This window comes from Danio rerio, chromosome 10 (genome assembly GCF_049306965.1).
Source record: "Danio rerio strain Tuebingen ecotype United States chromosome 10, GRCz12tu, whole genome shotgun sequence".
Taxonomy (NCBI): Eukaryota; Metazoa; Chordata; class Actinopteri; order Cypriniformes; family Danionidae; genus Danio; species Danio rerio.
Genome location: NC_133185.1, coordinates 46,839,086 through 46,857,437, shown reverse-complemented (window position 1 = coordinate 46,857,437; position 18,352 = coordinate 46,839,086). Strand labels below are relative to the sequence as shown.

Here is an 18,352-nt window from a genome sequence, read left to right as displayed (position 1 = left end):
TTCAGTTTTCAGGGATATGATAAGATAAGGAATGGCTGAGGTAATATACATGTGCTCTGAGTTGTCGGCGATTGTTTTACTGGTTCATATCACAATTGTTTATTATGGCTACAATGTACTCAAACTTATCAGTTCATAACTAGTCAGGTTAAATGATGCTGTATTTATATGATGCGCTTTACAATATCTAAAAGCTTTATAATAGATTTACAATATAGAGCAAAACAGTCAGGTAAAGCTCATTCATTTTCTCCATAGTTTTTTTTTTATTGATTTGAATTTTTATGATTTAAAATTAGTGCTGTCGCCTCAAAACAAGATGGTCGCTGGTTCAAACCTTGGCTCAGTTGGCGTTTCTGTGTGGAGTTTGCATGTTCTATTTTAGCATACCCAATTCACCGACACCACATGTGGGGGAAACCGGAGCACCCGGAGGAAACCCACACCAACACGGGGAGAACATGCCAACTCCACACAGAAATGCCAACTGACCCGGCCAAGGCTCGAACCAACGCCCTTCTTGTTGTGAGGCGATTGTGCTGCCCACTGCGCCCCTGCTTTAACTTATTTAAATACGTTAATCTGGTTTCGACTGAATTTCTTTTAAGTTATGCAAAGTTGAACTTAATATTTTAGTTTGACTGATGTAAGTTGAGATAAACAGAAAAGTTAATTTTAATTAAACAAATTTAGTGCAGCAAGATTTTATTTACAGTGTAGTTAATTTGTGACTAAATACACACAACACTGTATATAAAAATAATAACAGAGGCTTTTCTTTGAATTCACAAGTTTGTTCCTTGTTTTCACTTGAATCGAACTTCTCTACATTCGTTTTTCTCAGTGTTTTAGTAACCATCAACCTCTTTCTTGATTTTTTTTTGTTCTGTGCTTTTTGGCAACGTTCAACCCACTCACTGTTCAACCCACAGGCTGTTTTGGAGGGTCTTGCTGAGAAGAATCATTTCACAGAAGTCTTCACTTCTATGGGTGCAGTGGTTCAGGCCGTAGCGCGGTACAGTGAGGGTCTCAGCGCTGAGTCAGACCCCCGAAAGGGAGGATACGCAGCCGGATACTAACATCCAGATGTCCAGTCCAGCCGGAGGCAATGAAGACTCTGCTTTTAGACCCGGAGGATGCTTTTTTTTTGACTCCCATGCTGCTCTCAAACAACCAAGTGCCTCTATCAGAGATCCGACAGGCCAGTATGCATAAACTCTGGTGGTCTTAAGCTCTGCACACTCCACCTTTAGTGAATCTTCAGGGAAAACTTGATTTTGAATTAGTGTTGTGCAATATTTATTGTCTAGAATGCACGACCGAATTTTGTTTGAATGTTTTAATTATGTGCGATCTGACTCTCACACTGTGAAAAAATTGCTTAAATAAGCAGTTTTCTTTATTGTGTGATTCATGTTTTTATTTTTTTATTTATTTCTGCTTTTCAATTATATTATGTGACCTTAAAGTTGGTAAAAATGACTTTTCTTAACATTTTTAATAGTTTAAAGCAGTGGTTCTCAAACTATTTTCACCAAGTACCACCTCAAAAAAAAAAGTCTCTTCAAGTACCACCAAAATGACCAGTATTGAAATTAAGTAACGTAGTTGGCCAAATTAAGCAGCTAGTTTGAAAACGAGGCATATTCATATTTGTACAATTTGACAACTTGACCACGTGACTGGCGGAGCGGCATTCTGAAAAGTTAAGATGTTTTCAACTAGGTACGCCTGGAATACACAAGCGCGTCGTGCTAAAGTTTCTACTCATTTTGCTTGCATGTGGGTTCAATTTTGATGCTTAAGTGACCGAGATGTAACAAAAGAATATGGTCATTTTTCTAAATAAAAAAATGTTTCAAAGTAAATGATCGTTCAGACTCAGATAATAAATAAAACAGAAATAATTAATGATTTTTTTTGTGCGGCCCAGTACTAATTGATCTATAGACCAGTGCCGGTGTGTGGCCCGAGGGTTGGGGACCACTGCTCTAGCGCGTATCTGCTCTGCAAGCACCACACACCTCTTTCTTTCTTTCTTTCTTGATTTTTAGCAGCTGATGACGCGATGTGCTAAAATAAACATTTTAAGCAAAGTGCGTTGATTGTAGGCTTTAGAGAACAGCCAATGCTGATCACATCGGTGTTATCGAACGCATCAAATGATTAAAATTGTATTCATTTTTTCTTTCATTACTCAGTGATTCCTCCGCGTACCACTAGAAGTAACCCTGCGTACCACTAGTGGTACATGTACCACAGTTTGAGAACCACTGGTTTAAAGTGATGTATTGTGTTGTATATTACGCTACAAAAACCTTGTACTCACCCGCCAGTACAATTTCTGTTATTTTACAGACCTCTAGATATTATTTCAACTGACTAAAATTCAATTAAAGTCACTTTGTTAAACCGCAGAGTTGAATTTTCAACCTCAGATGATCAACACACCATAATGTTGGCAGCTAGCTGTCTGCACTCATATAGTCGCCCACTGAAGCCAAGCAGGGCTGCACCTGGTCAGTACCTGGATGGGAGACCACATGAGAGGGGTCTGGATGCAGACCTGCAGACCTGCAGTGCACTCTGAGCTGCATCCAATGCTTTGTAATGCGCTTACCTAACCCCAGCCCTAACCCTACCCGTCACAGTGACGTCACTCACTCCATTGAGTGCATTGTGTCTGAGATTGCATCACTGAGTGATGCAGTCTCAGCTTGCATCATAAAGGCTGCATCCAGATACTATTGGACCACATAGTAAAGCTAGATTGCTGCTAGAAGTGATGTTAGTGCGACCAGCAGGGGGCGCTCAACCTGTGGTTTGTGTGGGTCCTAACACCCCAGTATAGTGACAGGGACTCTATACTGCTCAGTGTGCGTAGCTTTTCAGATTAGACGTTAAACCGGGGTCCTGACTCTCTGTGGCCATTTAAAATCCCAGAATGTCCTTCGAAAAAGAGTAGGGGTTTAACCCCGGCCTCCTGGTCAAATTTGCCTACTGGCCTTTGTCCATAATGGCCCCCCAATCCAGGCCTGTAGCCAGCCTGGTAAAAGGGGTGGCTCCTTTTTCCCAAAAAGTGGACCTTTTTGAGGTTATTCGCCTTATTTTCTATTTAATTTTGAGATATAAATACTGCATTTTTTTTTATTTTAAGCACTATTTTTAGCTGGATATGGTTGTCGGTGGTCATCATAACCATATGTTTTGATGTACCAAAAACATTTAGAACAAAGAAACATGAATAAACCCTTATTTTTAAAATACAAGTGTATCATTTTACATCATTAGAAAAAATAGGAATCTGGTAAAGTTTTAAATTAAAAACTGTGGCCTATTACGCAAATAACAAACTGGCCAGCACATCCAACATTCCTCAGTCAGAATTTGGCCATTTGAATAATAAAATTAAAACATAATAATAATAATAGTAATAATAATAATAATAATAATAATAGTAATAATAATAATAATAATAATAATGTAGAGCTTTAGGCAAAATAGTATTTAAATTCATTTTAATATGACCCGCTTTTAGTGCTTCACACCTTTTTATCAGTCATTTTTTTTGTATAAAAACAATACAGTAGTGAAAGATGACTTATCTTGTGTCAGATTGTCTATTTTCTTGAACAGCTGGATGTTGGACTCATGAAAAAATTAGTTTGCATTGATCAAAACTGATTATCTAAAGTCACACTGAAGAAACAGCCATGGATTCCCCTTGGTCTTAAAATATTTTTTGATGGGTTATTTTCACAATCAATGATGGCATAGCAGTCAAAATAAGGCAAATGAGCTCATCTGGGACAAATTTTGGACATTTGTTAGTGAAGGGTGTGTCTTTCGAACCCCCCGGAACCCCCCTGGCTTTGGGCCTGTAACCAGCCCCATATCATAATTGGCTTCATCACTCTCCACCAATCAGCTGGTGTGTGGTGTGCGGTCTGGTATTTCCCCCAAAATGTGTAAAGCACTTTAAGTGTCCAAAAAAAAAACGCTATATAAATGTAAGGAAACATTATTATTATTATCATTATAATGCAATTCCAAACCGTAAATAAATAGAAAACACAAAATACAGGAACTGTTAATTAATAGATGCGTTATACAGTGCATGGGGGCTGTTTACTCCAGGTCACTTAATATGTTTTATCTGATCATGAAAATGGTTCATATATGGTTAATATATCTCCTCTAGCAAAGGAAGCCCCTCCTCTTAGTAAAGCAGCCAATCACTGATCGCTATAAAGTGACGACTCTCTGGGGCTTGATTTAGTGTGTGTTTATGACAGTTTCTGCAGCTTCATTGTCATGAACCCTCTGGGATCTGCAAATCCACTAAAATCTCAGCGAATGCTTGCCTCAAAGACATGAGAAATACATATACATAAAGCTTGAAATCTTAACTTTTAAAAGAACCGGCTATACTAGCAAACAAATGTTCTCTGGTTTTGTAATCCATGTGAAAGTAACACAAGGTACAATATGTCCTGTCTGAGTTCCCTCCTCTATGTTAAAACCTTTTGGGGGGTTGGATCTGAGGGTACCGATTTGAAGACCGGGGGTGGGGGTGGGGGGATTTGACGTATCTTAAGACCGGGAGGGTCTTAAGGGCAGATTGTCTTTCGTTTGCGGGTTCTCCAAGAGTCTGTATGCATTTGCGGGAGACTCCCGGAACTTCCGGTAGATTTGGGATGTCTGCAAATGGTATGGCGGCAAACGCTTGAACATCCAAAAACCTGTAAACAAAGAGGTTGTTGTCATTTTAGGAGGTGATTTGCTATCAAGACTAAGTCACTGTATAAGGAATAAGGAATTACTAAGACCACGGTTAAATAGACACTGAGTGAAATGAAGACAGAATTTTCATTTTTTTTTGTAGCTTTCACTTTAAAAAGCTTAAAAAGGGCCAATTATGCCTATTATTACAATATGTAAAATAAATCTCAGATGTCCCTAGAGTGTGTGTGAGACGTTTCAGCTCAAAATACCCCATTTATAATATTCTATAACGTTCTAATGTTCTATAACTCTCTAAAACCGACCCTTTCAGACTTTGATCCTAATTGTGCCGTTTTGGTGGCTGCCGCTTTAAATTCAAATGAGATTGTGTTCTTTTCAAAAGAGGGCGGAGCTACAAATTCGTCAGCATAGTGGCAGATTCACAAACAAGACTTACGTCATATGCTAATGAGTGAGAGATTGTCACTAGTGGGCAGGGCTTTCCCCCTCTGATGACACGTACAAAGGGAGAATGTCAATCAAAGTGTTTCTGCAGACTGTTTATATCAAGTCTGATTAGAATAAATAAAATAAATACATTTTTACCATTAGAAGCTGCTAATATTCACAGACTGCTGCCACACAACTGTGTTTAAACCCCTTATAAAGGTGATTTTTGCATAATTGGTCCCTTTTATAATTGGTCATTTCAATTTAAGGTTCGCAAAAGTGTAGACAGCGCCCTCTAGTGGATTTCCCATCTAAAATGAGCAACAAAATGTACACTGAGCAACGTATTTTATGTTTAAGAAGAAATGTAGGCTGACATATTTCCTATGAGCCTGAGCTGATATTGCGCACCTCTAATTGAAAATACACACTCAATGTAAATCAAATACTGACGATGTTCCTATGGAGTGGTGTTTATTTCTGGAGATTAACATGTTATAATGGCCATTTTGAACTTTCTATCGTGTCTTCTGTTCATACTGAGATTTACATCCTGGAAAGTGGATATTTTTTGCTAGACTTAGCAGGAGAGTCTCAGGGGATGAAGTTTTAATCAAGTCTCTAATAGGAGCTGAAGCGTGAGCAAGAGTTGAAATGCTGGTGTTAATGTCTCTAGAGTATGTATGTGGTCCTGCCCACAGGCACCGGCCCGACATCAAGCAGCATTGCTTATGCTGGAGTTTTTGGGCAACAGAGAAAAATCACATAAACAGCCCCTAATTACACTTTCAAACTTTGGCTGTACTGAACTGTAGGAGGTAAAGTAATACTTGTTTGTTGTCATGCTAAAATATTATAATAGGAAGCTGCATATGCATGAGACATGCACAAAATAAAGATTTACAGTGTTTATATTTTGAATTGTAAATATATCTATCAAGATATATACGAAATATATTTATCAAAATCTAAAAACATACATTTGAGTAGAGGAAATCTATAATGGTATTTGTGAAGTATATGGTATAAGTAACTTAAAAAAATGTCTTCCAAAAGAAAACGGACATAATGCATACACAAAATGGTTAGTTTAATTTTGTTTATTTTAAAAGAAACCATTTTGGGATTAAAAGAAACAATTTAAATAAATAAATAATTGTATAGATGGACTGGATATTTAAGTAACGCCAAATTAACAACACATACTACACTGTAAAACACAACAAGTTAATGTAACTCAAACCATTTTAGGAAATGAATTGCAACAAACCATTTAAGTTCAAAAACTAATCATAATGAGTGCTGTTAACGTACTTCATTTAAGTAAATAAAGCAATTAGAGCACAGTAAAACAGAATAAATGAAGAGAACTCAAACCAATGGTGTACTGGAAAACCCAATAAGTTAAGGCAACTCAAATGGTTTGTTGCAATTCATTTCCTCAAATGGTTTGAGTAAAAAAACTAATCTATATGAGTACTGTGAACTTACTCCATTTAAGTTAAAGTAATGAGGTATTTAATTAACTAATTACCTTCAACACTGAGTTCAAAACTCTTCTCAAATGAGTAGAATTGACTTCAGTAAATTTTGAGTTGACTACACTCATATCATTTGATAAAGTTGTTTGTTGGGTTTTGTGTGGCATGACTGTTGTGTGATTTATATATATATATATATATATATATATATATATATATATATATATATTGTATAAATAATTTTATATTGACAGTTGAAGTCAGAATTATTCGCCCCCTTTAAAATTTTTTTCTTTTTTAAATATTTCCCAAATGATGTTTAACAGAGCAAGGAAATTTTCACAGTATGTCTGGTAATATTTTTTCTTCTGGAGAAAGTCTTATTTGTTTATTTCAGCTAGAATAAAAGCAGTTTTAAATTTTTTAAACACCATTTTAAGGTGAATATTATTAGCCCCTTTAAGATATATTTTGTTTCGATAGTCTACAGAACAAACCATCATTATACAATTTTATTACCCTAACATGCCTTAACCTATTTAACCTAGCTAAGTCTTTAAATGCACTTTAAGCTGTATAGAAGTGTCTTAAAAATATCTAGTCAAGTATTATTCACAGTCATAATGGCAAAGATAAAATAAATCAGTTATTAGAAATGAGTTAATAAAACTATTATGTTTAGAAATGTGTTGAAAAAATCTTCTTTTTATTAAACCAAAATTGGGGAAAAAACAAACTGTAGGCTAATAAATCTGACTTCAACTGTATATATATACAGAGAGAGAGAGAGAGAGAGAGAGAGAGAGAGAGAGAGAGAGAGAGAGAGAGAGAGACAGAGAGAGAGAGAGAGAGAGAGAGAGGAATCCGATTGTGTTTTGAAGTTTTGAAACAAAATGGATTGAGTACTCTAAACTTATACTGTAAGCAACTATATAGCTACTCAAATGGTTTGGTATAGCTTCTAGCATTAGAGTTATATATAAATAAATATAACTCCTTCAGTTTGAGTTCTGCTTAATATAATTTGCTCTGGTTTCCCCCACAGTCAAACACATGTGTTATAGGTGAATTAGGTGAGCTAAACTGTCCGTAGTTGTTTCCTAGTGATGGGTTACAGCTGGAAGGGCATCGCCTGTGTAAAACATATGCAGGATAAGTTAGTGGTTCATTCAACTGTGGCGACCCCAGATTAATAAAGAGGGACTAAGAATAAACTAACTTATTTCATTTAGTGAATTCACAGTTAGGTTTTACAGTGTGTGTGTGTGTATATATATATATATACAGTTGAAGTCAGAAATATTAGCCCCCTTTTTATTTTTATTTTCTTTTTTAAATATTTCCCAAATGATGTTTAACAGAGCAATGAAATTTTCACAGTATGTCTGATAATATTTCTTCTTCTGGAGAAAGTCTTATTTGTTTTATTTCGGCTAGAATAAAAGCAGTTATTAATTTTTTAAAAACCGTTTTTGGGACAAAATTATTAGCCCCTTTAAGCTATTTTTTTTCCAATAATCTACAGAACAGACAATCATTATACAATAACTTGCCTAATTACCCTAACCTGCCTAGTTCACCTTATTTACCTGGTTAAGCCTTTAAATGTCCCTTTAAGCTGTATAGAAGTGGCTTGAAAAATATCAAGTAAAATATTATTTACTGTCATCATGGCGACGATAAAATAAATCAGTTATTAGAAATAAGTTTTTAAAACTATTATGCTTAGAAATGTGCTGAAACAATCTTCCCTCCATTAAACAGAAATTAGGAAAAAAATAAACAGGGGTGCTTATAATACAGGGGGGGGCTAATAATTCTGACTTCAACTGTATATACATATATATATATTTATTTTTTATATATATATTTATTTTTTATTTTCTAATGGTCTGATGACATTTTTACCAGATTTTAAATAAAAATATTGTCATTTACTATTAAAAAACAACAATTTCAGAATAATAAATGTATTAAACTGTTGCAATTCAAAATCAGGGTTTTTATGCACCAAATATATAGCTTTATTAAAGTAAAAAGGTTTGTGTTGCTTAAAAATGAATTTAAATGTCTATTAACATGGTACCGTTTTGTTAATTTTGCCAATTTTTATTTTATTTTATTTTCATTCATTAATTTTCATTCGGCTTAGTCTCTTTATTTATCAGCGGTCGCCACAGCGGAATAAACTGCCAACTATTCCAGCATATGTTTTACGCAGTAGATGCCCTTCCAGCTGCAACCCAGTACTGGGAAACACTCACTCAGTCACACACACCCATACACTATGGCAGGGGTGGCCAACCCTGTTCCTGGAGAGCCACATTCCTGCAGATCTCAGTTGCCTCCCATATCAAACACACCTGAACCAATTAATTAGGACCTGAAGACCATGTGATAATTACAGGCAGGTGTGTTTGATATGGGTTGCAACTGAAATCTGCAGGAAGGTGGCTCTCCAGGAACAGGGTTGGCCACCCCTGCACTATGGCCAATTTAGCTTACCCAACTCACCTATAGCGCATGTGTTTGGACTGTGGGGGAAACCGGAGCACCCAGAGGAAACCCACACCAACACGGGGAGAACATACAAACTCCACACAGAAATGCCATCTGACCCAGCCAGGACTCAAACTAGTGACCTTCTTGCACTGAGCCACCTTGCCGCCTTATTTTATTTTTTTCAAGCATTTTTATTTTGCGCCGTGGTTAGCAACACTGCATAAACACTTACCAATAACTCTTACGCTGACCAGGGGATGCTAAAAGGTCACTAATGTAACAGCTAACACCAAATAAATTGGTATGCGTGTTTCTTGCTCACCGCCGTCAGACTTTAAAAACCCCTTCCTGGCTTATGTGACCCATTTATTTTAATAAGTCACATTTTTGAGGTCAGACGCGAGACTTTCAGCTTCATCGTTCTGGGACAGGAAAGCTGATTTGCACTTTAAACAGAAGTTCAAAGCTTGTTGTTGTTATAGCGGCTCATGCTGGAGCTGTAATTAAAGGTCACGTTCTGAAGTCTGTTCAGATCATGATTTCATACAGCAGATTCAGTGCGCAGACGAGCGCAGTCTTTGTAAAAAGTAATGCACTTTCGTTGTCATGCTTAAACATTATCAGAGGAAGCTGCATGTGTCTGAGAGATGCACATACAAAATAATGGGAAATATTGTGAATGTATTCCTCAAGATATATAAGAAATATACTTATCAAAATCTAAAAACATACATTTTAGTGTAAGAAACCTAAAATGGTATTCGTCAAGTACACTCACCGGCCACTTTATTAGGTACACCTGTCCAACTGCTCGTTAACGCAAATTTCTAACCAGCCAATCACATGGCAGCAACCGAATGCATTTAGGCTTGCAGACATGGTCTGCTGCAGTCAAACTGAGCATCAGAATGGGGAAGAAAGGTGATTTAAGTGAACGTGGCATGGTTGATGGTGCCAGACGGGCTGGTCTGAGTATTTCAGAAACTGTTGATCTGGGATTTTCACGCACAACCATCTCTAGGTTTTACAGAGAATGGTCTGACAAAGAGGTAATATCCAGTGAGGGGCAGTTCTGTGGGCCCAAATGCCTTGTTGATGCCAGAGGTCAGAGGAGAATGGCCAGACTGGTTCCAGCTGATAGAAAGGCAACAGTAACTTAAATAAGCACTCGTTACAACCGAGCTCTGCAGAAGAGCATCTCTGAACACACAACACGTCCAACCTTGAGGCAGATGGGCTACAGCAGCAGAAGACCACACCGGGTGCCGCTCCTGTCAGCTAAGAACAGGAAACTGAAGCTACAATTCACACAGGCTCACCAAAACTGGACAATAGAAGATTGGAGAAACGTTGCTGCTCTGATGAGTCTCCATTTCTGCTGACACATTCGGATGGTCGGGTCAGAATTTGGTATCAACAACATGAAATCATGGATCCATCCTGCCTTGTATCAATGGGTTAGGCTGGTGGTGGTGGTGTAATGGTGTGGGGATGTACCAATTGAGCATCGTGTCAACGCCACAGCCTACCTGAGTATTGTTGCTGACCATGTACATCCCTTTATGACCACAGTGATGGCCACTTCCAGCAGGATTACGCTCTGTCATAAAGCATGAATCATCTCAGACTGCTTTCTTGAACATGACAATGAGTTCACTGTACTCAAATGGCCTCCACAGTCACCAGAACTCAATCCAATAGAGCACCTATGTGATGTGGTGGAACGGGAGATTGGCATCATGGATGTGCAGCCGACAAATCTGCAGCAACTGTGTGATGCTATCATGTCAATATGGAGCAAAATCTCTGAGGAATATTTCCAGTACCTTGTTGAATCTATACATGAAGGATTACGGCAGTTCTGAAGGCAAAAGGGAGTCCAACCCTGTACTAGTAAGGTGTACCTAACAAAGTAAATACATATGGAAAATAACTCCAGATCACTTAAAAGTCCTCAGTTTATCTATAAGTGAAGTGTATATATTTTTTTTTTTTACTTTTTTTTTATATATTGTTTTTGACAACATTTATTTCAAATTTTAAAAAACTCACTACTACAGTTGAAGAAAACTGACACAATGCATAAATGAAAAAGGTTATTTTAATTTAATTTATTTTAAATGAATTATTTTTTTATTAAAATATAAATGCATTGGATATTAAAGTTATGTCAAATTAACAACATATACTGGTTTAATGAAGATAAAATAAAACGACTAAACACTGTAAAATATTGACCTTAAATTCACAGTAAATTACTGGCTGATAATTGCATTACTTTCACAGTAAAATACTGGATGTAAATTCACAGTAAATTATTGTGATGTAGTTCACAGTCATTTACTGGGATTTTGTTACTTTAAATTACTGTGAAAGTACACCCATATAGTGTAACTTCACAGTAGATAGTAAAGTCCATTACTGTGATTTCACATCTTGTTGAATTAATTATATTTTACTGTGAAGCAGGCTTTCCTCAGCTATTCATTCTGACATTAACCCTGACTTTAAAATCATTTTAAGTGTTTAACAATGTTTGGTTTTATGATTCAATTACTTTTGTTCAAGTTTATTACGTTATGTTCATATAAAATTATTTCATATTTCCATGTTAACCTTATAAAACTAAATAAAGGTGCAGTGCACGCAAAAATGAAAAATTACTATGACATTCATGTCGTTTCAAAACAGGATGATTTTCTTTCTATCTTTGAAGATGTAACCTAATTTCTAAATATCAAAAAAGTGCCAACACTAGCATAAAAGTTAATTTGTATTAATGTCTGTGTTGAATGAAATAAAAAGAGTTCCTATAATCCAGAGTTCCTATAAAAGGAATTCCTATTTACCTTTTTCTTGGAACGCAAAATTACCCATTATGCTTTGCGTGTATGCACAAGGAGAATGCGAAGAATTCCGGTCGGCAGCTGATGCGTGTTAACAGTCATATTTAGACAGCTTTAAAAACGATAGTTGTAATCTATTTTACCTGCTTTTATCCTCTTTGAACTAATATTGTTGTCCCTCAGCAGCATCTCCTGGACTGATCATTTAAAGAAATGCGATCTAATAGGATGGAAAACAGCTGCTGTGAGGCGTTTTCCCCTCGTTGTCAGACGGCATCTTCTGCAGTTTAAATGAAGCCTCGTCATCGCTAAAGTCAACATTTTCTCTTTATTTCAAATATATAACCAGCCCAAACAAATGTAATTCACCAAAATGTTTGACACACACACGTAGCCTGTACTGTGCCACTGACACACTGATTTAATAACTGTGACAAAGTGAAGATATAGGCTAGTGTCATTTCGAAATGACAGAAAAACACAAACCGTGGTGAATACAACACACGAAATAAAACACAAACGGCTCGCGATTAGAATGAACAGCAAATCAGCCAGCAGAGGATCAATAACAGACTTTTATTGCTCATTTTTGTAAATTGCACGACTTTCATACCTGTTAAGTTTCATGCCAGTACTCTGGTTTGCGCTCTCGCTCTCTCTCTTTCTCTCTCTCTCTGTGTGTGTGTGTGTGTCTGTGTGTGCGTGTGTGTTAAAGAGCCGCTGAGCTAACAGCTGACAGGCCGGGAACGCACACACCCACTGTATTTCTGACGGCAGACACGTGAACTAGGAGAACGTTTTTCTCGTATTTCTGATGCGCTTGTACCACATGTGACAGATTATAACGGCTTTAACAGACACATTTCTAAGTTGTGTGTCACAAAAACACTCTGTTATCCATTAAAAACGTTATTGAAACCCATTTTCGGAGCGCAAATTACCAGTTGTACACGCTGTAAACGGAAGTTTTTAGCATTCTACCGGAAGACGCTCGATGCTATGGCGCCCTCCATTCAGCAGCCATGAAAAAGGTCTATAACCACCATGCAAAAGATATAGCCCTTTTTACAGTAATTAGCTGTAATCATGCTACCTGCCTTAATTTCACAATAAAATTATTAATACAACATATTACTGTGAATGTTTACAGTTAAATCCTGTAAAGTGATACTAAAGTAATTTACTGTGAAAAATTACGGTAACGTTGTGAAAATCTGGACATTTTTTAGAGTGTGGAACACTCAGTGCACCGACATGTTTTAAATGCAGTCTCTGCCTCTTCATTCGCCAATATTTTAGCATTGTCTTGTGTTTTTCGGAGGCGTTTGTTCCCGTCGGGTGGCTTTGAGAGCTGTTGGGTTCGTGCTGCTAGGAAAAGGTCAGGCTCTTTTCAGTGTTGCCGGATCTCCCATAGGGGCTGACAATAAAGCCCTGTCGCATGGCACTCGTCTCTACAACGGCTCCACCATTTCCCCCCAGAGCTCTGGCCAGACTTTGAGTCTAATTTTTGAGGTGGAGCACAGTTTGAGACCATACAGCAGGTTCAGACATCGGTCTGCTAATGATTTTAGGGTGCATAAGGACAGCTGGTGTCTGCTCCATTCACATCCAGTCAACAGACTGAAAAGTAGTGGTTCATAATAAAAAATTTCGTCTGAATGCAACTTTTTAAGAAAGGTTCTTAAAGACAAATTTTGAAATGAATCACTAGTTTATAATGCAGAGATTCACTACAGAGCATTAAGGTCATGCATGCTTTAAAGGTCTGGTCATTGGGAATCAAATTTTAGCAATAGAGCGGTGCAGGAATGATGTGAAGTTGTATATTAAAAAATATAGGCCTACTGTGGGTTCCTTTGAGACTTTCCTAAGGGATTAATGGGTTCATGGGAAAAGTGGATCTGTGATAAACATGACTTGACTCAGTGATTTGCTGTACAATGTAAATTAGACACCCATATCAATAAAGCATTTTAAAGCAGTTGTGTATGTGTTTTGTTTATAAAAGATAGATTTCGTATAACACGATAAGAACGTTTGGGTTGCTAGTTTGTGCAGTTTATTAAAAAGGATTAAAGCATCAAATTACATTTGGCACAGATAGTATTTAAGCCTACTGTAAAACCCAAAAAGGTAACTCAAAACATTTGAGGAAACCGATTGCAACAAACCATTTAAATTCAAAAACTAATCTACAGCAGGGCCTCTCAACCTTTTTTTACTTTGGGGCCTAACTCCCTCTCTGAATTTTTTAAAGGCCTAAACTGATTGTCTAGAGAAAATCGTTATTTAGCTTATTTAAGCTTTATTTATTAGCGAAACATTTCTTTTGCCTTTTATTATTCTTTTATTTTGTACATTAATTTTATTTAAAAAAACGATATATATACATCAAGGCCACAGGCCGAGTGCCTCAGCACACCACCAGTGCTGATATACAGCCATAGCACACTGCTACGGGTGTGATATTGCCTTTATACAACAGTTTGACGGCACAATCCTGTACATAAAAAAGAAAATCGAACACAGAGTCTAAAAGCCTTTTGTATTAGGAACTACTTTCTTCCGCCATTCATTCACATCAGTTGACGTCAGAACAGCAGAAGCCGTTACTAATTCACCAACGTCACTTCAGAGCTAGTATTTGAATGATTTCCTATAGCGTAATGTGAAGCAGCGCTTCTGGTGTGTGACAGCTGCAACCCAACCCTTCCAGCTGCAACCCATCTCTGGGAAACAATCATAAACACTCATTCAAACTCATACACTACGGAAACCCAATTCTGTACCAAATGTCTTTGTACTGTTGGGGAAACTGGAGCACACGAAGAAAACTCACACAAGGCTCGAACCAGCGACCTTCTTGCTGTGAGGTGACAGCACCACCTACTGCGCCACCCTGCAGTCAACTCACATAGCTAAATTTGGGCAAGTTAGGGTTAGATTCTATGATAAATTGAACATAAACAAGACTGTTGGTGGATATACAGCAATTAAAACTGTTTTATGAGTATTTTGTCTATTGAAAGTTTTAATATTATGTTGGAAAACAACAGTTTCGCTTTTATGTACCAAAAATTATACCATAATCATATTTTCATTAATAAAATATATTAATCTGACACTTTGATCACATATATCTGCCTTACTAACCGCGAACTAAAATATTACACTAATAAACGCAACATGCGGAAGTTTCACCCCTGAGGCGTTTTTCGCGGTGTTATTCCACGCGCCCGTGGACACGCGGCTTTACGTCACAGAAGACGGAAAACATCCTCCTTCGACTAAACAATGGCTGTTTTGCACAAAAAACAAGAAAAAGGAGGTAAGAATTTGCATTTCGTGATTAAGCAGCTGAGTATAAAGCACAACAACAGGAACGAATTCATCCTTCTATGTGTCCCCATAGTGGGAGGCGCGTTCACGAACGAGGATCATTTGCATGTTTTAATAATGCATATCTCTTCCCTTCAAGGGAAGCCGTTTGCATTCAGCTCACTGTGAACACAAAACTGAATTTAATCACATTACGCTTTGTGGACTATAACTTCTCCCGGCTTCATGATTTATGCACGGCCTCATTTAAGCTGTGTGTGGAGGTCATGTTGAGCTCGAATCATTTTCGTCGAGAATAAAAGTCAATTAAAAGAGACATACAGATATTAGAACAGATTTAATATGACATATCAAGCAAAAAAGTTGCTAGTATTCAGTTATGATGGTCAAACAATGGTCCACATCATGGAACATTTATGTCTGAACTTTATTTTCCTAAAAAGCTACAACAATATTGAAATATCAATGAAAAAAACAGTATAAAATACTTGATTTAAGTTCAACCGGTGTATTTTTTAATATGTTTTAAAAAATATTGTGGAAAATATAGAAAGTGCATATGAAAACATTCACAGATCATACAAAATAAATGCAAAATTCTTTTACAGTTGCACTCATTCACATTTGATTTCATTTAAAACCCCACAGTAACAGCTCAAAACAGGTCATTATATTCTGTAACATTCAATATATGTATTTAAAATCATCTATCTGAAGCTAAAGCTATTAGACTTTCTATAGAAACAGTGCTGGATTATGTCTAAGAGCTTGTTTGTTCATAATCTCATTATGGCAACATTATTTCATACTTTCACTCCAGTGAATAATTCCCAGCATACATGTATTATCATGCCATCTCAATATGGAGACACCATAATTAATGGCCAGAGGAAAAAATACAATGACTGACAATAACAAAGCACAATTATCATTGAAAGGTATCGTAAAAAATATACTTGCCATCATATAGAATGATGCTAATATTATATTTGAACATCAAAACTTGGATATATATATATATATATATATATATATATATATATGAGTAATTCCATGAAAATGTCAACCTTGCCATGAAAAGAAAAATGTTTTCACCAAAATAGCGAAACCGTTTCTACATTTTTTGCGCAAGCAAGTGTTTTACAGTACTTTAAAAATACCTAAAAATGTCTCTGTCAATGTTTTCAAACTATTATATTTCATTTACCAAAGTCAAACCAATGGCAATTTCACATCCGTCACATCCATAACGAAAAAGTGTCACATCCATAACAAAGATTTTCCCTCAAAAATGCAAAAATGTCAAAATAAAATAAAATCAATCAGTTTTGTTCTATAAAGAGCCAACTCTTATCCTTTTGTTGAGCATTATTTATTTTGGGTTGTGCAGTTTAATTCACAGAATTTCTACGAAATATGTTGTATACTGTAAACTCGCAGACTTTTTTTGTCACATCCATAACGCTTGTTTATTTTCCTCATTTAAAGTATAAACATGTTCACAGATTGAGTTTTTTTGATCCCATAACTCTGTGGTTAGTTGTTTTGGAAAATATAAACAGATGATTCAATATAATGTTAACGTATACTCTCTCTGCGAATTTATGTTTTGAATTATTACTGCAAATGTCACATCCATAACGCTGGAATCAGCCATATATATATATATATATATATATATATATATATATATATATATATATATATATATATATATATATATATATATATATAATTATTATTATTTTATTTTTTTTACCTCTTCTGATTCAATTGTCCCAAAAATAGATTTTTTTCTTTTTTGTTAAATGCCTGATAGAAGGTGGATTTTCATATTTTATTTAAAACAGACAGTACATCAGTAATATCCAAGCGACAACCTCCCGCTTTCCCTTGGGAAGCTAATACGGAAGTAACTGAAACTGCAATCATCGCTCCATAATAGAGCAGATTTCCAACTTTACAGCAGAAAAAAAGGTGTTTACAGCCTGGTACAAAGAACGATTTTGGTTCATAGAGCTAACATTACGCTTTATGGCATCTGTGTAGAGGTGAATATTTTGATATCTTATCCATTGCGTCTAATTAAGTTATATTAAGTCTGCATAATTGAGGGTGTGGCCACTTGAGTGACAGCTATAGGTCTTTCTGTGTGCCGTCACTTCACCTCAGCTGATTCCAGCTGATAAGCTGCCGAACTTGGTGTATATATCATATTTTTTTGTTGTTGTTTTATGTGGCTTTACACAGTTAATTGCCTTTTGGAAATATTTTCTACAATTATCAGATACTATAGCATGCTGTGTGCACTTAATCGTGCTCACAAACCATTCAAGTGGCCTCCATTTCTCTTTTGAGTGAAGTTATATACTTATACTTATTATATACCATCTCTATAAATGTTTTTGTTTTATTTCAGATCATTTATCATATATATTTTTCTTTAGAGGTGTAAAGCACTCCAGAATCTGACAGATTGATTAGCTGTAGGCTCTAGAACAGTCATCTGAAGTGTTGTCATACGGTGTTATGCCTGGTTTTCATAAATAACCTTGCATTTACTAACACAGACTAGATCTGAAGTGTTTGGAAGTAATTTGCATTTTCCTCCTGTTGAAAAACGTCATAAGAACAATGTTTAGTGGCTCAATGTGTTACAGCAGTGTTTTTAAAAGGCTAAACACTTGATATAGTGTACAACCAAGCACATGTGGTCAGAACTTAAACGAGTCGCAGGTAATGAAGTATTAAGCGTTCCTTCCAAAGAACAGCCGGTCTAAGCAAAATGCTAGCATGTCTGTAGCTCCGCCTCTTTGCCCTTGTTTGGTATCCTCCGGTTGGTGTGATGATGACGCGCTGACAAAATAGCGACGGTTGGCCGCGCCTACTAGTTTCTTCTTTTGTGTTCTTCAGAAAGCTATGGGTGACGTGACAGATACTACGTCCATATCTTTTACAGTCTATGGTAATATCCTCTTGTGATATGTTTAAGTTTTTACTTCAAGAATC

General features: G+C 36.4%; 2 protein-coding genes across 2 annotated transcripts in view; both read left to right on the top strand.

Annotated features, from left to right (window-relative positions):
• ggt1b (gamma-glutamyltransferase 1b) overlaps positions 1 to 3,269 on the top strand; it is a 41,194-nt gene extending 37,925 nt beyond the window's left edge. The window contains exon 13 of the mRNA XM_692376.10: positions 933 to 3,269. Within this exon, the coding sequence (XP_697468.4) occupies positions 933 to 1,079 (147 nt within the window). The 3' untranslated portion in view covers positions 1,080 to 3,269. The remainder of the gene's footprint in view (positions 1 to 932) is intronic.
• Positions 1 to 18,352, top strand: part of ess2 (ess-2 splicing factor homolog) — a 779,665-nt gene that overhangs the window by 483,278 nt on the left and 278,035 nt on the right. The window lies entirely within an intron of this gene.